This window comes from Hylaeus volcanicus, chromosome 5 (genome assembly GCF_026283585.1).
Source record: "Hylaeus volcanicus isolate JK05 chromosome 5, UHH_iyHylVolc1.0_haploid, whole genome shotgun sequence".
In the NCBI taxonomy this organism is placed as follows: domain Eukaryota; kingdom Metazoa; phylum Arthropoda; class Insecta; order Hymenoptera; family Colletidae; genus Hylaeus; species Hylaeus volcanicus.
The window spans coordinates 6,566,658-6,588,591 of record NC_071980.1 but is presented as its reverse complement, the minus strand read 5'-3'; the positions used below and the strand labels follow the sequence as shown (position 1 = coordinate 6,588,591).

The 21,934-nt window shown below is 38.4% G+C and overlaps 3 protein-coding genes across 5 annotated transcripts in view; 2 read left to right on the top strand and 1 right to left on the bottom strand.

Moving 5' to 3' along the window:
* The window catches only part of LOC128877176 (sodium channel protein Nach-like), a 5,496-nt gene extending 2,681 nt beyond the window's left edge, over positions 1-2,815 (top strand). The window contains exons 8-12 of the mRNA XM_054124263.1: positions 47-152; positions 321-377; positions 739-868; positions 1,725-1,831; positions 2,533-2,815. Of these exons, the coding sequence (XP_053980238.1) occupies positions 47-152; positions 321-377; positions 739-868; positions 1,725-1,831; positions 2,533-2,765 (633 nt within the window). The 3' untranslated portion in view covers positions 2,766-2,815. The remainder of the gene's footprint in view (positions 1-46; positions 153-320; positions 378-738; positions 869-1,724; positions 1,832-2,532) is intronic.
* An 11-nt stretch (positions 2,816-2,826) lies between these two features.
* On the bottom strand, positions 2,827-6,748 carry LOC128876260 (uncharacterized). Its single transcript, XM_054122462.1, has 5 exons — positions 6,513-6,748; positions 5,407-5,568; positions 4,736-4,901; positions 4,300-4,448; positions 2,827-3,687 (listed from the first exon to the last, which is right to left on the bottom strand). Exons 1-5 carry the CDS (start codon positions 6,722-6,724, stop codon positions 3,456-3,458), a joined length of 921 nt encoding a protein of 306 aa, XP_053978437.1. The 5' UTR covers positions 6,725-6,748; the 3' UTR covers positions 2,827-3,455.
* Positions 6,749-16,482: 9,734 nt separating this feature from the next.
* The window catches only part of LOC128877088 (GTP-binding protein RAD-like), a 27,845-nt gene continuing 22,393 nt past the window's right edge, over positions 16,483-21,934 (top strand). Inside the window, exons 1-3 of one of the 3 annotated variants that reach the window (XM_054124084.1) lie at positions 16,483-16,883; positions 17,655-17,956; positions 21,508-21,720. In XM_054124084.1, the coding sequence (XP_053980059.1) occupies positions 17,769-17,956; positions 21,508-21,720 (401 nt within the window). In that variant the 5' untranslated portion in view covers positions 16,483-16,883; positions 17,655-17,768. Of the gene's footprint in view, positions 16,884-17,402; positions 17,957-21,507; positions 21,721-21,934 lie in introns of all 3 variants that reach the window. The other 2 variants (XM_054124086.1, XM_054124085.1) reach the window with 2 other exon arrangements.

Here is a 21,934-nt window from a genome sequence, read left to right as displayed (position 1 = left end):
AATCTAAAGCACAGAAAATGTAACATGCTTTCTATACAATTTGTAGATACCAGGTGAACGCAAATACAGCTACCAGACGTGCATCTCCGAGTGTCTCCATCAAAATACTTATGGCTTTTGCGGATGTTTACCCTTTTTCTATCCAGGTGACCGTGAGTAACGCGTGTATACTGTATTATCCAATATACATAGTCTAGCTACGTGAACAAGTGTTGAATTATACCCGGCTAAAGAATGTATCCAATAGTTAATTGTAATTCGACTAACGATCATTAATTATTTCTTGCCTCGTTACAAACATTTGTCCAGTCTGTTGTTAGATCCGAATGTCCGCACCTGTTACTTGACAGACGTGGATTGCATTCTGGCTCGCAGAAGTAAGTGAATAATAAATATTCTCATTACGCTTTTTCAAATAGAAATACGCTGCATGATTTACGCGCTCATCCATTGAAAGCTGTTTACTTACCCTTACTGTGTCGATTTTGTATTGTGCCCATTATACGTACGCGTACAAAAAATTCTTTGTATGAATTCATTATACGAATTCTCTATGTGAATTCTCTACGTGAACTCTCTTCATGTGAATTCTGAAAAAATTTTGAAAATTCTGTTTGACCTACGACAGATCATTTGATCAGATATATAAAGTACTGATAGGTTTAGTTTGAAATTTTCCAACATATTTTTCTGCAATATGAGCCTTGTGTTATCTCGAATGGTTAAACTTTGAAACAGGGAGCTTGTCGAATATCAAGATATCGCACATCAACGACTGCAAATGTCTCCCGCAATGCAACGACCAATCGTACGAAGTAATAAGTGAATCGATTCAGACAGATGATATAGAGTTTGATTCCCAGATAACGTAAGTTATGTGTCTTATTGTATTTTTAAAAAATTAGATTATGTGTCTATAGTCGAACTTAGAGACTTAGAGAGAGAGAGAGAGAGAGAAGTAAAATATATAAACTTGAACTATTTCTAAATGAAATTTCTTGTTAATTTTTGCATCTGTAATAATAACACAATTGCATGACAAATTTAACGAATCATATAAGATGTTAAAATAACTGAATACAAAATATTAGTATTTCCTTTCCAATTCATTGTAATAGTTTTAAAAAACTGACGTTGTAATATCAACAAACATACAGTGTTTATTCACGTTGCTTGTATTTTATAAACAACACGTCGCGTTTCGTTGAATATTTTTCCTTTCGCGTACGATGTATCAAGCCCAGGTAAAGGTGGAGATTTATCACGATATGGTAATCTACGGTCAGATATTCTTTCTACGTTGGGACGATCTGTTTCCAATGCATGATATTCTTCCAGTAAACCTCGAATGATTTGTTCTCCCCGTATCTTCTTCTGTTTTTGCGAAAAGAAATACGTTTACACGAGTTGGTTCAGGTTGAATTTGATAATTTACGAATGATCAATTTTAGCGGATTCGATAAAATTCATAAACATTTAAATTATGTATTACTTAATTTTAACAGACTCTATGAAAATCTCGAATATCCAAAATATGAATTACCAAGTACCCAGATACAACATAAAAATTCTGAGATGTCCAAAACATGAATTATTAATTTTCAATGGACTCTATGATATCCTCAAATATCCTGAAATACGAATTCCATTAAAACGAACCAATGTATATGTTTCTCCCCTTCAGATTTACGAGCAAAAGAAACGTTACACGTGTTCCTTTGCAGGCACGGTTTGAATGCAAAGACCACCTCGTTTCTCTACGTGTATTTTCGAGACGGCACGTACCTCGAATACCGCAAGCAAACCATCATGGGGTGGGACGGTCTGCTCGGTAAGGGAAACTTTCGCCAATGGATATCTACACGTTTCGTACCGTTTCCCTGCCGCGACATAAGCAGCTAATAAGGGCGGAACAGGTTGGGGAGTGAAATAAAATCGCTCTGATTTCGTTACGAAACTTTTAACGTGCTTGGGAAGTTTCGTGGCGAGGCAGCAGAAATAGGGAAGTTCCGTCAAACGCAGAGAGTAGATCTTGAAATCCGTTACTTCTTAAGTAAGAAACGATGTCACGTTAAACAGCACGAAACGGTTTTCGGTATTACGAGGCCGTGACAGTTTTAAATTAGTTGAAATGGAAATTCTAGTATAAAATTTTAATCAAAAAAGTTATCTTATTATATCCCATTATATTATATTTATTTTCATTTTTTATTTATTTCTTTTATTTTTGCATTTGAATTTTTCATACGTCCTATGCTATTTATAGAACCCATTGTAGAAGCAGTACGTTTTAAGAATACGATGTAACAAATTTCAGAATGTTTTTAATTAAAGCAACACCAACAAAATTTTTTTATTATATTTCCAGATATGTATCGTTAAATAGAAAATCAGTTGTTATCGAATGACTCATCTCTTTTTCTTTTATAATTCTTAATGAAGCCTGTTTTTGTAAGTTCGCGCTAGAACGTATTCTTAATTCCTTGACGAACGAACTGTCACTTATAAAATAATTTTGTTATCGAATTCCAGCCTCCTTCGGAGGAATCTTTGGCCTCTGTCTAGGTGGCTCGGTGATATCCTTCATCGAATTTATTTATTACTTTGCATGTGAGCTCCTCACTCGCAAGAAACTGGAGGCAAGGAAAGAACGTCTGCCACCAGCCTCGAAGTTATTCGTCTCCGCGGCCGTCGGCAAGGATTCCATGAAGAATTACGATAGAGCAACAATAGACAAACGCAAGATTCACCTATGGAACGATTAGCTTTAGAGTCATTTTATTATAGTTCAAAGTGCAACGGATTTCCAATCACACAAAATGCAGCTGTATCGAATCAGTTATTTAAAAAGTCTGTATCATGAGAGAGCTTAATATATTTCCATAGGTAATATTAATAGAATAATGATCGATATATATTATATATTAGTAGTATAACATATCAACATTTTCAGAATAAAATTTTGTGAGATATTCGTCGAATACATGCATATAGTAATATTATTATTTATTCAAAAAGTCTGCCACAATAGAGAGCTTAATTACATTTTTCTACATAATATTTATATAATAATGAATGCGTAAGATACCATACGCATATTATTTACTCAAGGAGTCTCTATCGATGAATAACTTAATTATATTCTAATATATAAAACATGTATAATAATTATCTACTAATATATATTATTTCTTTTAAAAGTCTGCATCAAAATGACCTTAATAAGTTCATGATATATAAAAGCTCTTGATACAGACTTTCGAACTAAATAATAATAATAATATTCATACCATATTACAATATTATTATATAAACATTATACAGACATTTTAAATAAATATTTACACATATATTCAACGACTATATACATCCCATAACATAACATTTTCCTCGGAAGATATCGAAATCGTTTAAAAATGCTGGACACAAAAACGGTGGAAATACTTGCACTGTAATCACATATGTTCGTTTGGCGTGCATTCAACAGAGCCAGGAGCGACGTTGCTGGATTCGATTCGTCGTATCGAGTATGGAACCCTTCCCCTGACGTTGGCAGCCAACCTCCGAGAGGGTTCGGCGATGAAAAGATGTTTCAGACGCGAAAGAAAATGTCGATTCAGCGTGCAGTATAGGACGAAGTTGGCCGAACTCGATACCGCATTGAGGAGGGTCGCGTACATTCGAAGCCTGTGCAAACATACGGCCATTATTGACGATATTTATCTTGAACGTTGTTGAGTGTTTACTCTGTTGGGTAATATCAGTATTCCCCATTGGATCGATTCTATACGATGTCCACCGATTTACGAACTTGCTGGCGGAGTTGGTCGATCATATTTCCCCACTCGTAAATACTCGATGTTAGTTTTTGATCGTTTATGCTTTACAGATCGAATAAACTGCGGATTGAAATCCGTCCATGGGTCCTTACTAAGGGGCTGTTCTTGAAAATGAAAACAAATCGTATTCTCGAAATTGTTAGAGTCTCTAAAAATATCTTGCACAGCGGCAGAATTAGTTTTCTTGCATTTAAGAATTCATCGTCCAAGATGGTTTCCACCCTTGACCCTACAGCGCGAAATTTTTCAAATCGATGCAAACATGGATAACGGTCTACCGCGAAAATTCTGACGGTAAGTGTCAGATTTGGCGAAGAAATAATTATCTTCAATGGTGCTGCGACCTTTTTGTAACGTAGGTGTCTTATTTCTGTTAGGACCAGGGCATAAGTTGTTGTTTAACAGAAAAAGAAAAATGCGGTTGATGCAGATGTGCAGAGTCAATACAGCAGATGCTTACCTGTCCATGCGGACCTCCTGAACCTTCGTTGGGTCTCCGCCGTAAAGAAGAGACAGGGCGCTGAGTCGCGACACCAAATGAGTTGGCAGCTCGCCCACGAAGAACACGAGCACGATGCCAACTAGCATGACAGTCATCCGCGCTTGATCCTGAGGAACGAGTATATTATGCAGTAAAAGAGGCCATTTCCGCGATAAGTGCTATATACACTGTATATTCGCGTTCCGTAATGGTGTAGGCACCGAGTACCAAGCCGATTGATATTTTTTAGTCGAACGATAAATTTATTTTTAGGGATCGGAGATACGGGGATCAAGAGATGCTGGAGGAACGAGGAAAGGATTTGTAGAAAGACGGAGATTGTTACCTTGTGACGAACAATTAATCAGCGAATTCCGCCATGTTTTGTCCAACAATTTCTAACTCGTCCACCCACCTTCAAACGATTCCCTTCCCGCAGATTTCTACGAAGAAGCACCAGCTGCCTCTGCATCAGAGTCTTCTTGACGGAGTGGCACATGATCAGGTTACCCACCAGCAACAGAATGGCCGGTATCACGCCGAACATCGCGAACTGCAGCCAATTCTGAAGATCGTACAACCTGCAAACTCGGCTTTCTTTTTTTATTCCGCCGTGCGTCCGGATGAAATTGAATCGACGACAGGAATACCGGAGAGAGCGCGAGCGACGTTTGCCCCGCAAGCATTTGCGGGAAAAGGTCGTTTTAAACCGCGGAAAGACTTCCGAAAGTATCATAAAAATACGCTGCCGCTGCTGCCAGCGCGGTGGCAGGACGTGATTGAGTTACGGAGGAGGAAAATTGTTGGAATAATTGCTTTGCAGAGTGGGGAATAGAGTAGAAAAATTATTCAATGGTCGAATAGAGTGAAATGGGGCGAATGAACCGCAGCTTTATGAACTATATTACAATTGCAAATAATACAAACTAACCACCGAAACGCAACACTTTAAAGTTTCCATTCACCCCTGTTTCACCGTATTGAATTTACAAAAATCAAGTACCGTGATTCGATTATCAATATCACGAATAATTTTCTGAAACTCTACGTTTACTTGCCTAACCTTGAATGCGATGACTCACTTACCGCGAATGAAAGAATTTGGTAGTAATTAGAGCACCGTCCTCGCTGTACGTGTATATTAGACAGTAGGGGACGTTGAACACGATGGCGAAGCAACCAGAGAAAATCATCAACTTCCGTGCCAGCCGATAGTCACAGAACTTTGGTGGTTTGCATCTCGGCAAGCTGTCGATCGGATGAGTAGATCTAGTTATACTTCGTCGGGCCGTCGCTCGGTCTGGTTAACTATCAAGGAGAGGAGAATGAAAGGACACCGGCGGTCGCCACTTAGAACGGAGTTCGTCGGCAATTATAACTTTGGTAGACGTTGCAGAAAAATTAGTTGCAAATCGTTACTTCGTGGAAACTGAGAGGGACGTTCGCGTGGATTATTATCAGACCCTGCGAAAGCTGCGTTCGTTCGAGTGAGGGAAATGGACTGATATAAATGAGTAAATTATATTTAATGTAATTTAGGGGTAGGTTTCGGGTAGTATTAGAGAGGTTTTCAAGGGAGAAAAGCGGTTTCGTCGTTGGAGTATCTGGATATTTCTGGGATTCACATAGTCTGGTTTGACAATAGTCACAGGTACAATGGTAATATGCGAATACTTTCGTATTTGAATGATACTGTTTAAATTGAGACATTCGAATAATGGTATTTTTATAATGCAATCGAATAATTATTTTCAAAGGATATTATACGAATAATGATATTCATTGAACTATGTTCAAATAACGATATTCATAGAATATTATTCGTATAGTGTTATTCATAAAATGTTATTCCAATAGTGATGTTCGTAGAACAATGTTCAAATAAAGACATTCGATAATGGTATTTGTATAGTGTAATTGAACAATTATATTCAAAGGATATTATACGAATAATGATATTCATTGAACTATATTCAAATAACGATATTCATAGAATATTATTCGTATAATGTTATTCATAGAATGTTATTCCAATAGTGATGTTCGTAGAACAATGTTCAAATAAAGACATTCGATAATGGTATTTGTATAGTGTAATGGAACAATTATATTCATAGGATATTATATGAATAATGATATGGAGACAATGATATTCTAATCGTGATACTAACAATAATGTTTTTTTAAGTCACCTCAGAACAATCGCGAGTCTGTCAATAGTGGCGAGTATGGTGGCCCAAACGGTGACGTTCGATGAAACTGAACCGACGGGCAAATGAACGAACACGTCGAACTCTATCCATCCTGTTTCGCACCAGAAGGCGCCTTTGGCCAATCCGGAAAACAAAAGCATGATGCAGGTGACGAGATCAGCAGCAGCTAGAACTGCAAAATAGTTGATCATTGTTTATCCACCTTCCTACCTTCATTACTTAACTATAAAGCTTCCAGGACGATCAATTTGGCCCAATTACTATGCAGAGACGAGAAGTCAGCCAGCAGGTATGACTAGTAACGGTATAATCTCCCTGATTATACTACTGTACGGTATTATTCGGGTATAGACGGGTCATTTTTCTTAAAATAACATAGCCTATGTTATTCCAGAGAAAGCAAGGAAGCTACTGTAACAATTTGGTGTCAATCAAATAAATAGTTTTTGAAATTGTTCTGTGCATACAAACAAACACTGTCTCTTTATATAATAGTAAGATGCATTGGACTTAGTTGTTTCACGGTCAACATCCTCCTTCCTAACTCTGCATCCCTAAATAACAGTAGCAAAGCTCCTTTAAAATAATTCGTAATTTAAAAAACCATTATAATTATCGCTTCAATTTACCACATTTCATACAGTTCTTTCTTACAGCGGCAATTTTTATCGTCCCCGTCCCTTCCTGTAGAACTCAAGTTTTCCTGCTTTTATTTCTCGCGAACCTAAATCCTCGGCAAGGAATCGAACGCATCGCCCCCCGGCCCGTAACTTTTAATAGAAGTTAGCCGAGTTGAAGCATCGTGTTTCGAATAAAACCGACACAACGACGTCTCACCGGCCGTATATAAGCTCCGAAAAAGGAAATAACTACACCGCGATGGGGAAACAATTTTCCACCGGAAACGAAGCACAGAGAAGGGACGGTATTAAGCTCTTAAGCGGCTCGGAACTTGAACTGACCTGTCAGATACGTGAACACGGACGCCTTGAAATTTCCCTCGCCGCAGAGGACGCGGAGAATCAAAGCGTTGCCAACTATTCCCAGCAGACATAGTATGGGAATCACGACGCTGTAGACGATTATACCGTGAAAAGTCGGTTCCTCTAGCCAGAGGGTGATAACGTCGCTCGGTGATGTCCCGTCAGTTTCCTCAAGAAGCCAAGTCCTGCGACAACAAACCGTGTATGTCTACCGGGTGATCGTGCAAATTTCTCTTTTTGTCTTAGCCTTTTTTTTAAAAGATTCACATTTCAAGAACATTGTGTGAAATGTCAAGAACAAGATTCACATTCTCTTCAGAGAACTTGTTTCTATAACCTGACGTAGCCAGTTTATTTTTTATTCTTTTTTCCCCCCAATAAAAAAGTAACATTGTTTCATAAAATTCTGAAAATTGTTTTCAGAGTTCTACCATTCAAGTTTTTTAAATATTGAAACAATCCAACGTCGGGTCATGGACATGGGTATCTAGTTAAACGAAACCTTTTATTTTCTTTATCTCGGGTATACCCCGTGGCCACAAAGTTGTCAACCAAACCAAAAGTTCACCTTTGGCTTTGTTTTTCGGTGCTCGCTTGCGCACATTGTAGAATCTAGTAATACTGACGTTAATTACATTACGAGACTGGTCATCGCGAATTGTTGAGTCGTAGAATGTTGGCGCAGCTGCGTGAAGCATCGCGCACTTGCATGGACCACGCAGCTGTTTCAGCCATTAATTGTTAATCGACGGCCGGAAACGCGTCGAAATGAAACGCGTGCTTGCCTTTTGCACATCACCGCCATTTGTCCAGACAAATTCCCTGGGCTGGTCGTCATCGTCGCTGCTCGTTGCGACAGTTCTCGTCGTACCACTGACATCGTATCGCAACGATAAATGCTTTTTTTCCTTCTTGCATTTCCAGATTAACTAAAGCTGTTCGAAGCTGTCGATCCGACAGCTTCGGCTGTATCGACAGTCCAATGATCACTTTCGAGCAGTCGAAATGATCCTGTCCAGCTCGTTGAAGCGACGCGCTCGATTATTGCATTTCGAGCGACGCGTTCGAATCGCACTGTTAACACTCGGCCCAAGCGAGGGTTTTAATGTTTCTAAGAGGCATCGGATAGATTACTGATAATAGATACGCAAATACCGCGCATCCGAGAATCGATACTCGGTGAATCTCGTTCGTCGTCGGATTGGTTCTCGATATCTCGTTAGAAACGGTTTCTGAAGTACGCAAACACGGGACGAATGGCGTGGCAATAAAACTGGAATTTAATACGCTCGATGCAGATGACACCAAAGCTTTACCAGCTTTCTATTAAAATGTGAAGTTTCAAACCTGAGCGTATTTACGATATCTTTATAACTTGTAACGTAATTGTCCGATACAGATGAAACTTTTTTCATTTTCATGAAACAATAAGAAGTTACAGAGATTTGATAAAGCATCTAAGAAACGTTTAATTTAAATCATGAAATAGTGTTATTGTACGAGGAACCCAGTTTGTTTTTTATCGATACCAAATTCGTGAGAGTATAATAAAATAATTAATCGAAATAATTGGCCAAAGTACTGGACTGAAATATTTGGCCTGAAGCAATTAACTGAAAGCAATTAATTAACAGTAAAAGTAGCTTACTAAATGTTAGTAACCAAAAATTGCTACCAGTGCACTGTCAACAGCAGCAGAATTTTGAAAGGATGACCAATTTCGTAGTTCAAGTATTTAAAAAAAAAAATACTAAATTTTACCGTAGCTCTCGTTTAATAAAAATCATATCTGAAGTTGCTTAGTTAGATATAACTAACGACTCCCTCTGTGGGATGCCAAGTGGAGTTCAATTAATTCGATTGCGTCCAAGGGTGCTATCATAATGTTTGAGCGGTTAGAACTCCTCTCGATCGATTCCCAAATTTTATGAAGCCGTGGATACCTCGTCTTAATCATTTTCGAGCATTAACGAAGGAGGTTTGATGTATCCATGGTAACAACCGCGATAACAGCCATCGATCCCAGGGTTCGGGCCACCTTTCGTCACTCTCCGACACATGAATTAATCGCGGGAAAATTTCGGGACACGCGTCCGATCTATACGAGACCCCGCTACCGATCCCGACGGCTTGCCAACTGGAGCGGGATAATTTTATTTCCAGAAATTACCCGCGGCCACTGATCAACTAATTTGCCCCGTTAAGCCTGCCACGTGGCAATTTACGTCTCGATCGCGCACGGCAGGTTCGTTCTGCCAATTTAAGGGGGAGGTTAATCGCGACGTGTACATCGATTCTTCGTTTTGTTCTACGCTCGGTAACTCGATTACGAGGTTCGGAGGGTAGCTCGATCCGTGTCACGGTTGTTGTTAAATCGCAGCGATTATTGAATGCGTGTCGACGTTTAATGTCGTTCGAAGTAATTATTTTGTTTACTCCGATTGTTTTAACGGCGATATCGACGATTATCGTGGATTAATCGACGTTTACTTGGATGGAGATTACGCGGGTCAGAGAATTTCACGAGGAATGCGTGTAATCATGATTTATGATAACAATGACGACGTGTGATGACAATGGCAATATATAATGACAACGACGATATATATATATATATATAATTGTGGATGATGGATGAATATATATATATATAGTGACAATGATGATGTATAATGAAGATATGATAATAATATGATACACATATATATATATGATATATATATAATATGATATTCCATATATGATATATGATATATATATAATATGATATTCCATATATGATATATGATATATATATAATATGATATTCCATATATGATATATGATATATGTATAATATGATTTCCATATATACATAATATGATATATATAGTGACAATGATGATGTATAATGAAGATATGATAATAATATGATTCATCCATCGTCCACAATTTAATAATAACATATTCCTATCACCTACATTGATCATCTGTTAACCGTGCTCACTGGCCAAGGTTTAATTAGCGAAAGGAGTTGGTCGTCCTGGCAGCTTCCAGTCTCTCCCGATGTCGCTATCTCGATCGAGAAAGGTGTCGCTGACACGGATTTCTCTTTCGGCGGCTTAAGTAACGTCTAAAGATAGGAGCATTGTCTTGGAAGCGCGCTTCACCTGCTCCTCCTCCTTCTACTCCTCTTCCTACTTCTCTCGTTGAACTCTCGAAAGGGCTACTGATCTATGAATAGGTCTTCCCTCGCTTCCTCCTTGCTTCTCTGGTATGATCCTCCTGCGTTCTTCGCCTCGTCGTCAACCCTTTTTATCCGGCTTCACTCGACGATGCTGACACAAAGCTGGCGGGCGTTAGCCGCCGCGCGCCGCGACGGCGAGCTCGATTCACGGATGCAAGGAGGAAGCAAAACATTTGACACGGTTCTTTCGGCAACGGGACCACGATACCAGAACTGAAAGAACATTAATGATCCCTAATCGGAATCTCGAGGCGATCATTCGATTATCTGATCGGTATAGTAATTCCAACAGAGGTCACTGTATATAATTACGATGAGCACGTACGATGATAATAACGAAGCGTGATGACGACGACGATGTATGATGATATCGATGACAATGATGATGAACGATGTCGATAACAATGTCGATGTATGATGTCAATGGCAATGACGATGTATGATAACAAAGATAACATGTAACGATTGTAGCAGTGCGTATGATAGCAATGACAACAACGGTTTACACCTACTTATGATGACGAAAACGAATGCGTAATGACGACAACCATGGCTGCATACGATGACGATGACATCCATGTATACGTAACATCTTTCCCGCATATTTGCATCCAACTGTATATAAATGATGCATATTTCGCATACCTGAGTCTATTCTGCCTGTAAATGCATGTTTCCATATTTGCATACAAAATGTGCATTTACATAAATGCCCCGCAGTATAATTATTATACCGTCAGAAAAAGTGCATCCAATAATTGCTCGGTGAAAATTAATGATTGCATGACGTCATTTCATGCACATTAATACACATACTTATTATTTAGTATAAATAAGGTAGGTCTCACGAAGTAAGGTCTCATTTAGGTACATACGTTTCCTTATGTTTTACATAAATTACTATACAGTTTACGTATGTTTACACATTTTTATACGCGTTATTTATATATGAAAACATACATATTTACATATATGTTTTATATGAATTACTATAAAGTCGATTAAACGGGAAACGTGGACAAAATTCGTATAACGAGAGTCATGCAATATGAAAAAACAGAGAACGAAGTTATTTTTCTATTCCGTATGAGTTCATAACTCGACACCAACATTAATCGACTTGTTTTCATTGCAACCTTGTTGTGAAAGGGAGGCAAATAATACAGTGCACGCGAATGCTGAAAGTTCGCTTTCGTTTCCTCTCTTGTATTCGCCCTTTTCTTCTATTTCCACATTTCAAAGAGCGGGCATACCAGAAATTTCTTCGCCTGTAAAAACCTTTCGAATAAGCTCGCACGGAATAAAAGCGAACGTAAAAATGCAAAACGTAAAATTTCCGAGTTTATTTTTGTTTTCCAGATTTTTTTAGTAGCCTGCTTCTGTAGTAAGAACAATTCGTATTTTTCACTATTAAGAACTGTTCGAGCATTTTCTTAAACACCAAAGTCGAATACCATTACCAACTGAAGTATTTTCATCTTAATTGTTTGTAATTGAAGGTTGTAGATTTTAAATAAATTCCAGAATTATTAGGCGTTCAGCATTACAGACCGTCCTGTATAATGGTAAAAGTCGTTTCCGCTTCTCGTGCAACTACCCGGCCGGTAAAAAATTAATTTACCCGCGTCGAGTCGCGGCGATCCTTGATTAATCACGAGGCCTAATCGGGAACGACGCACGACCGCTTTCTTTATCACATTATGATCAGGGCCGGTCATTATTCCCCTCGAGACTGTCGCTCGCATCGCGAAAGTATTTTATTTCACTTCCGTGAGCGCCTCTGGACCTCGGGGCGCGCTCCGATCGATCATTACCCCTCGACCTTCTCTCGATTTCACGTTTCTTCGTCCTTCTTAATCTTCATTATCACTTTATCGTCGTTCCTATTTGTCGCAGGCATAATGCAACGCACGGTGCCAATGGCCCAGTCATAGATAACTCTTTTCGATATTTTTTACAGTCAATTAACGTACTATTTAAACGATCGACAACGATTGTACGAAATTGTTTTATAATTACTACAATGACGTTGTATAATGTTAACGACGGTATACTCGTGACAATGACAATGACGATGTATGAACAATTTGAAAACATACAAAGTTTCGCAAAAGAGCGCGCAAAAATATCGCGGAAATCGAGAAACTCCGGCATTAATATCTTCGTAAATATTTTGTCACGGAGTTGATGAAAACATGGCGATTAATATTCCGACGCGTTGAAAGGTTACCATGGGATATTCCGAGTAATTGCGCAGCCGTGTTTCGTCAGCCGTAACGAGACGAAGGTACAATAAAAGTAAATTCATTTATTTACTTCACTTCCGCGAGGGTCCCAAAAGCACGGGGGCTCGCATCGATCGATCGTCACGCTCGACCTTCTCCCGATTCTCGAGGTCAATCTCACCGCTGGATCACCCCTTCGTCTTTCACCTCGGAGACATTTATTATCCTTTACGTACCTACGGCTCCTTTCGTCGGGATTCTCTTTCTTTCGCTGACTGATTGCTCGCCGATCCACCCGCCCCCTGTTCTTTCGGTTCCGAACGAGGTCACGACACGCGTGGCAGTCGCAATTTTTCTTTAAAACGATGTCGAATCGACGTGCCCCGTAACAAGTCGCCCCGGCCCGTTCCACGTCGGAGATGCGGCAGAAACGAGACAGTAGTTAAAACATCGGATGGTTGATGGGCACCACCAGAAGCTACGCCGAGATGTAAAATTTGATGGGTGCAAATGTAGTTGTCACAGATAAGATTCAAGATATTTCTTCGAGACTTCTTTTGGGAAATTATTAAGTCGTACGATAAATAATTTTATATTTATTGATACATATCTTGAAAGCTAGAAAAGTAATATTTGTAGTGTTATTTCATTCTTGATACAACATTCTTAATACTTCTATTATAAAGTGTTTTGCTGAAAACATTATATATTTTTAATTACATCTTTAATTATATTTTCATTGTATATGCATATAATTTATTTTAGAATACATATCTACACGCCATTATATATTCAAAAATATATGATGTTTTGTAGTGCAATGCATAATATTTAATATAATAGACAATTATATTTTATAATGAATATAGAATATATATATATATATATATATATATATATATATATATATATTTGTATATATATACAAAAAACAATAACAATGTTATAGTAATATATGTATTTTAAAATATTATTATATATTCATATATTTTTTCACACAAAACTTATATATATATTCTTGTGTTACCTGTATGTATTGTACAAAATGTTTTATAAACCCCTCTTCTTAGGATTATTAAAATAAATTGTGTAAATGTAACTCTTTAAAAATTGCCTACCAAATACGTGAGCTCAGAGTTGCAATTAACATCGGCAACAAACGTTTATTTCGAACTTTGATTCCTCAGAAATCTTTGCCCAACAATCACTATATTTATAACCGTCCGAAGTAATTATTTTTGGAAAAGATCCAAATTCTAGTCCAACAATGTCGCGTGACGTGCAACATACATGGCATACATCCACAGGATGTAAACAAATTTTTCAATTCGCGAATTTCAAGTACGAGATTCTAAATTTATCCACTACTAGAGTCATTTTATTTCTGCTACCTTTAAATCGCGTATCGGTCTCTAATTTTAGTTTAAATCTTAACCACGTCTTTGTTCCCGAGCCTTATACTTTCTAATTGGCTCGAGAGCTGCTAACTTTGCTCGAAAGTTGCTTATATACGACGAAGGTACGCGAATCCGGTACCTGAGAAACGGTCTAATAATACACTTCATATTTGGCCTGTAGCGACGCGTCAGCTAGTTAATTAATGCGCGAAGTTCGAGCGCTGTTCGTACCTGTTAGCAAATTTCCACGCAACTTCCACGCCGGCGCTTCGCTACCTTGAATCGGAGTTATAATACTTAATTTGCTTGGATAGGTTTCGCTGTCAACAGAAAAATTCATCTTTCGAAAGAGAAACCTCCCACTGATGCACGTAGCACTTAGATATGGGATTCGATGGTATCATTTTATCAACGCTGTCCTTTGTCGCCACCTAATTAAACAGACAGTATCAGCGAAACATATGGCGATCAATTAAAATAAAGTGAAAAATGAATTTGCGTCATATCTCTGATTTTACGATACTTGGCTTATCAGTTTATCGCGAAGTTGGGAAAAATTTGTTAAAAAATCTATCGATACAGTTCTTGTATAAAAATGTACGAGAAACTGACTTTTATATATATATGTATATTGATTAGGTACATAAATATGAAGTGTATGTATTTTATATAGCGATTATAAATATTTGACTTTTCATAAAGTATTTTATAAAACCCTCCACGAAACATTTTTATTCAAACTGAATTTTAATGCTAGACCGCATTAAAGATTTGTTTACGAGTCTTATTTTTAAAAGAAGACTTCCTATAATAATATTTTCTGGAGATCCGTTACGATAAGAATATTGTATACATAAATTTTGAAAGGATAAATATACCGACAAATTCCAGAAGCGTGAGTAGTAGTCAGAATGGGAGGAAAGTATAATAAAAGTAAATTCACAAATCATCCCCTTTAGGGTACAATCTACTTTATCTTGGTTTCTAGATGTGTATCAAGTAAGAAGGGGGTGTCTCTCCAGAAAGAACAATTTAAGGCATGTAGACTCTACATTGTAGAGGTACCTTACTTACGGTAAGGTGTCTGACTATTGCCGACCATTTCTACTTGCGTTACAGTTCCATATGTATTGTCGGTGGTACTATCTGTTACACTGCGACACTAACTTTAGCAGTTACGAATGTTTTGAATAAAATTTCGTAGAAATATTTTAAAGACCTCGATACAAAAAGAATCTATTTTTTAACACAGAAAAATGAGTAGTTATTTTGACTGCTCGAAAGAAATACATTCAGCTGTGTTGTGCCTCTTTCTATGGAAATTGATACATCCCGAGCCCACGCACAACGAAATGGGACTTTGATTACGGAAGGTTTCTCCGAACAAGGGGATTATTTTTGCAAACATCCTTCAAAAGCGCTTTCCATTTCCCAACGCCTTCGCGCTGAGCACTTCAGTTTTATCTTCAAGCTGCGGATAGTTAATCTCGCGATTTAAGAATCTCATCCTTTAAGAAAAAACACCTTCAAGATGAAAACAAAGACTGTTCATAGTTGGAAATATTATCACGCATAATATGCATCAATTCATTACATTAATATACAATATTAAATTACACATTTTTGATATAATATATTAATATATATTCGTGTATATTTCGAGCAAATAACACTCTGAGCTATGTTTATACTGACTATTATGTTTATTATATAATATAACGTATTCTTTTAATCTATTTATGCTAATATAAATTAATACAAATTAATGTAAGTGCATTATATTAAAATATATCATATTAAAGTACACTTCGATATAATATATTTCTGAGCACACTGGAATCAGTGGAGCATCGAATACATAATTATATTGTATCAAAACATGACGTGTAAACACCCGTTATACTGAAAGCTCTCAAAACTCATTTTGATCTGGCAAATCTGCGAAACATGCGACGATCGCATCGGAAACTAGTGGAGAAACTAATTCGCATACGAGAACGGGGGTGGTCACTTTCACCGTGTTATCGCGTATCCGGCGATTCGGGGGTGCTTTCAGGGTGAATGATGCGCTTGCGCAAGCCACGCTTGCTTATCCGAGCCAGAACGACGCGCAACAACCATGCGAGCTTCAGTTTTCAGCAGGGTCTCGTCGAGGAAAAAACCGATCGTCGCTCCGTTCGACCTTGCCAAAACGTTTTCGATCATCGTCCGCAACGCAATCGACGCTCTTCTATATATACATTTTCTTTTTTATTTTTAATTTCGCTCGACGCGACCGTAATTGTGCTTCAGCATGTGAGTCATTGGAAACAACAGAGGACAGAAGCGATCACCCGTGGAGTCGTCGCCGATCCACGTGTGAAGCGAGTGCGCTCTTTCGTGTCTTTTGGTGTTTTGTATACGAAAATCGTGTTTATTATTGGTTCGGTACTGTGAGGAGTTGATGGACGTTCGTGGGGTGATTTTTTAACTGAATACTTATCAAGGAAATGTCATTGGTGCGAGGAAGGAAGTGATTGGTAATTGCAAGTTTGATTGAGTTTTTTAGAATTAAAAATCGTATTCATTCGTGGTTTCTCAGGCATGTAGTTTGCTGGAAACATCGTTATTCAGCTACTCGAGAGAAGTGACAGATTGTTTTATACGTTTTTTCTTGCGAAGATACGTTGTTAGTTATTTGTTGTTACATATTTCGTCTATATTTTTTTTTAATTATAGTTAATAGTCTTACTTCGTACTTATGCATTCAAGTTAATGCTCATGCATTATACTCAAACATTATATTTAACAATGACACATCATACACAAACATCGTGTCAAATAATCGTACATTACAATAAAACATCATGTACAAAGTTTATACTCGAACATTATACATAAAATATTATTCTCAAGCATGAAACTCAAATCGATATACTCGAATAATTCGTTATTTAAACTCGAAACAATACACTCAATTATATTCAAACATCACATGGATACATAACGCGTACTCGAAATTACATTTATCATTGCATTCGACGTTTATTTCCAAACAGTTTTTAAACAAGAAAAACCAACATTAATTCCTTCCATTAAAAGCTCTCTTTATCACTGGTACAAAAACCCTGGGAAGACTCTAACGAACTTCATGCTCGAGGGCTCGCGAATGGCTTTACTCTTTCTAAGTAAATTGATTAATTGAACCACGGGACGAATTCGGGAAAAATTGGAATGCGAGGGATTATTTTCGTTCGCGAGTTTTCGAGAGTATCCAGTCACAGATTGTTGAGTATCCGGTGGTGATTCAGAGGACATCGAGCCATTCGAACGAGGCTTCCAAATGCGCGCACGAGGAAGTTGAAGAAAGAAGAGTTCCTGCGAGGTTAGAACGGTGTTTCCTGCGAGAATATACGACGTGCTGTATGGAAACGTCAGCCCTTCCAGGACACGATGAAGCCGTTCAGAAAAATTCCACCGAGCTTCTTGATCGGGGTTTCATGAACAGCTGCCCGCCAAGCAGTTTCCCCGACAAGTTTCAAGACTTCTTCGCTGCCTTGAACGAGGATTCCGACGACCTTCCCAGCATGCTCGAGGACAAGCTAATACCGAGGTAAATGAACGTCATGGATTGTTTGTTTAATCGCAAGAGAACTTTCCAATAACCCTACAATGGGACAAGTGACTCTATCGAAATGACGACTGATAAGTGACTCTATCGAAATGACTACTAGTTCCACTTTATTCGGAAACATTATTCAGGAACACGAGGCGAGTAGTTGGAAAGGTGGTTCCAAGCTTTTCAAGCATCCTGTGCCCCCTAAATTGAACAAAATATGCGCCACTTGTTCACGTGCTCGCCGTGCGCTGAGACACGATCCCATAAACTTAAAGAAATTTATTTAAAAAATTGAACAGATTCAATCGTACACTCGCGTGATTGCAAGCTTCTATTAATTTGAAACGTAGGAAAAGCGTCTAGCGTCGACGGAACTTCCCTCTGCTGTAAATAAAATGTAATCTCGAGCTTCCTGCTTACCGTCGATAGAAATATATATATATCAAAGATTCGTCGCGAGGAAAGGAGGCATGTCAGACTTGGCAAGTTTAATCTTCTTCCGTGTAAAAATTACACGAGCCACCTGCATCGGCTTTCCATCTCTGGAAAGAGCCTGGAACGCGTCGCGCGCGTCAGTTTTAATGAGTCTTCTTGAAAGTGAGAACCAATACCGGTGACCTATTATCTGAATTTTATTTCATCTCCTTGGAACAAACCCCCAACGACGAGTCCCCTCGCTTCCCGACAGTAATTACGTTGTCGTTATTACGTGGGACCGTAATCGCAATCGGTTTAGAACTAAATTCAAATTTTGTCGCGAAAAATTTCGCTAGGAAATATACAGAGGTGTATATAGTTTTTCTTTTTAAAACTTCAGCAGTAATTTAAACGAACGGCTTCAATCGTTAACCTGTCCAATCTAATTCCATCAAGTTTGAAATAATAGCGCATTCGAAATTTGAATTTGTTGCAGCGATTTAATTGCAATGAACGGTTGGATCTGCGCTTCCCTCTAACGCAGAAGTTAAATCCATTACGTAAGTGGCACATAGGTAGAACTTCGACGTTTGATGCGTTTTCCGGGGCATAAATGGAGCCAAAAGGTTTGATTACCGCGAAACGTACAGTGCTCTGTTAGACTTGGACTCTGTCGTGAACTTTCTCGTGTTGAACATTCAGCAGTCTATCCACTGTCCGTGGCACGTGTAATCGGTGGATTGAAGGACTGAATTGCATCGAGGATGTCGTCAGCTACTACACTCTCGACTTTCGCTGATTTCCCTTGAAAATATCAGAGACATTGTTAACACCGAAACCAGCGACTTGGTTGCTTTAATTTACGTTCTCGATTATGTATTTGGTTACATACAAAGATTTTGTCTAAAATCAGGCAATTATTAACAACGATTATACTGCTACTTTTACGGATAATTATCTATCATGGCAGAGAATTATTTTAGTATTTGATATTGGTAATAATGTTTATGAATATTTTTATTTTAGTTACAGAGACGTAATTGTATGTGTTTATAATAAGTATACATTGGCCTCGATAATTATAACTTTAGCAAAACATTCCCTGTACGTTGCGACAGATAGTTCACATTCTTGAGCCAATAATGCAATAAAATGGCGGTCGTGTCTAATCGGCTGAACGCGTGGTTGCTCTGCAGCGTAAACCCGAATCTAAGAGTCTTCCGCTCGAAATGGTTTCGTTCCACATGAAAGACCATCCGGCGTGGCACAGGGCTCCGTACGTGTCCCACACTTGTACGAATTCGCCTACGTTCCTGAATGCGGGAAATGTGATTTCATGATAAAGTCGTAATGTTGTTCTCGGCGTAGTCTGTTCGCGAACAACTCAAAGTGCTCCATTTGCAATTCGCCATTCCGAGCGGTCGTTCCACGGATACGAAATGGCTGTTCTCGCGTGGAATGCTATTCAGGAACACCGGGCGGGTAGTTGGAAAGGTGGGTCCAAGCTTTTCAAGCATCCTGTGCCCGCTAAATTGAATAAAATATGCGCCGACGTGGTTACGCGAGTCGATCCTTTCGAGGTAAACAGCGCTTAACCCGATGGAACGTGAGACAGGTACGGCGCGGGACTCTAAAGATTGCACCTGACGAGAAAAACACTCAAACTGTGCTCTCTTATTCTGATAAATAGCTGTATTCTTGACATTTGTAGGACATATAAAAAAAAAAGTAAGGTATATACAATGATAGATTGTGGATATTTATGCATTTATAACAGATATAAATATACAAGGATGTTAATAATTACATGAATATATAAAATACATGTTAGAATATTTAGAAATTAATAGATACTTTACTTCACGTTTTTATTCTTTATTTATTTATATACAAATTTGAATTTTTATGAACATCCGTAGGGTAATTATTATATATTCTCAATTCTAGATAAGACTAATAATAATAATAATAGTAATAATAATAACAACAACCTCTTCTACCGATAACCGACTACACGAAACACTATGATGTAATAATACCTCGCTGCTACCATTATTTGCCAATTACGGAAATGAAAAAGAAAATTCGAAACGAAGCTTCAATTAACTTCAAAGCCCTGTGAAAAATGAATTCTCCTATCTATCAGGTTGAAAACGTGCCGCGCCAATTCGTCGAACGCGTTTCGAACTATCGTACAGTTATTCGTATTTATCTACCGTTCGAAACACCTGCGGCAATTCCCTCGACTCTTTGGTAAGGAAACAAAGTGGTGACAGTTGAATTAACCGGTACTTAAATTCACATCGGAAAACGCCGAAGGCAGTCGCGAACGTCGAAAATCCATTATAACAACCAACTATCGGCCACGAGTGAAAAACGAACGTTATCTCGATGCAAATTCTGGCGAGTAAAAGCTTTTCACTGATTCGCGTGAAAAGGGAAAGGAATAAAGGGCCACCCTCTTTCGAGCACTCGACCCACCTTGTTAAAAATCGCCTGTTTGCCTGGCGACGATAAGGAGCCAATTACTTACACAAGAAGTGGGCAGCCTGCTGACATTGGAAGGTCACATATCACTTTACAGAAATTTATATTTAGAACGGAGATACTTTCTTAAAGATAATCGAAGTGGAAGAATACATGATATACAGAATGCTAGGAAAGAAACGTTGGACCTTCCGCAATCAATTCCTTATGTAAATAAAAATCGAAAAGTCCTTTTCCATTTTTTAATCCTGGGCTTCGTTATCGAGATACAAGCAGTTCAAGTTTTTGCGCGCGCTATCACGAACGCATGCGCCGCTGGAATTTAAGTGGCGCGCGCCGTGAACGAAATCGTGTAAACTTTTTAATTGCCTGTATGTTGGTAACGAAGCTTCAGATTAAAAAAATGGAAAAGGACATTTCGATTCCTTGTTACGCGAGAAACGAATCCTGAGAATTTCATTCCATTTCCATTTAAAATAAGTATGTTACTACGGTGTATTAAAAATATTGTTATTACATCGAACAAGTGTCTTTGAATTTACAAACAAAGTGGACACGTAAATGTAGAATTGAATGGAATGCAGATTTTTCCCCGTCTCTGATTTGCCATTTTTTGCGCTAACTCGTCGTCGATTTTCCAGACAGCAGGATACACCCGACTTCGACTCGAAGGGCAGACGATGGAGCAAGAAGGCCTTTCAGAGGAGGAGCAGCGAGGTCGAAGTTCGTCTGCATCGCACCTCCTTGACAGGATCTCAAGGTCACACCACGGTGGACGGCTCGAAATCACCGACCCCTTCCAGACGACGTAGTTGTAGCATAGCTGTGGCCAGACCTACTCCAGACTTGCACAGGTAATCACATCGATTGCTCGAACGTACCGCGCGATACAGACTCCATCCCAAATCGATCACCTCACCTTGTAAAAAATTGCGTGGGTTCAATCCTACATTGAGATGTTAATAATATTATAATTTTATCGAGATAAATATTGCGAATACATATAAATGCATTTATATATATATATATATACTATTCAAGAATCAAGTCTGCCGTATTTGTGAACAC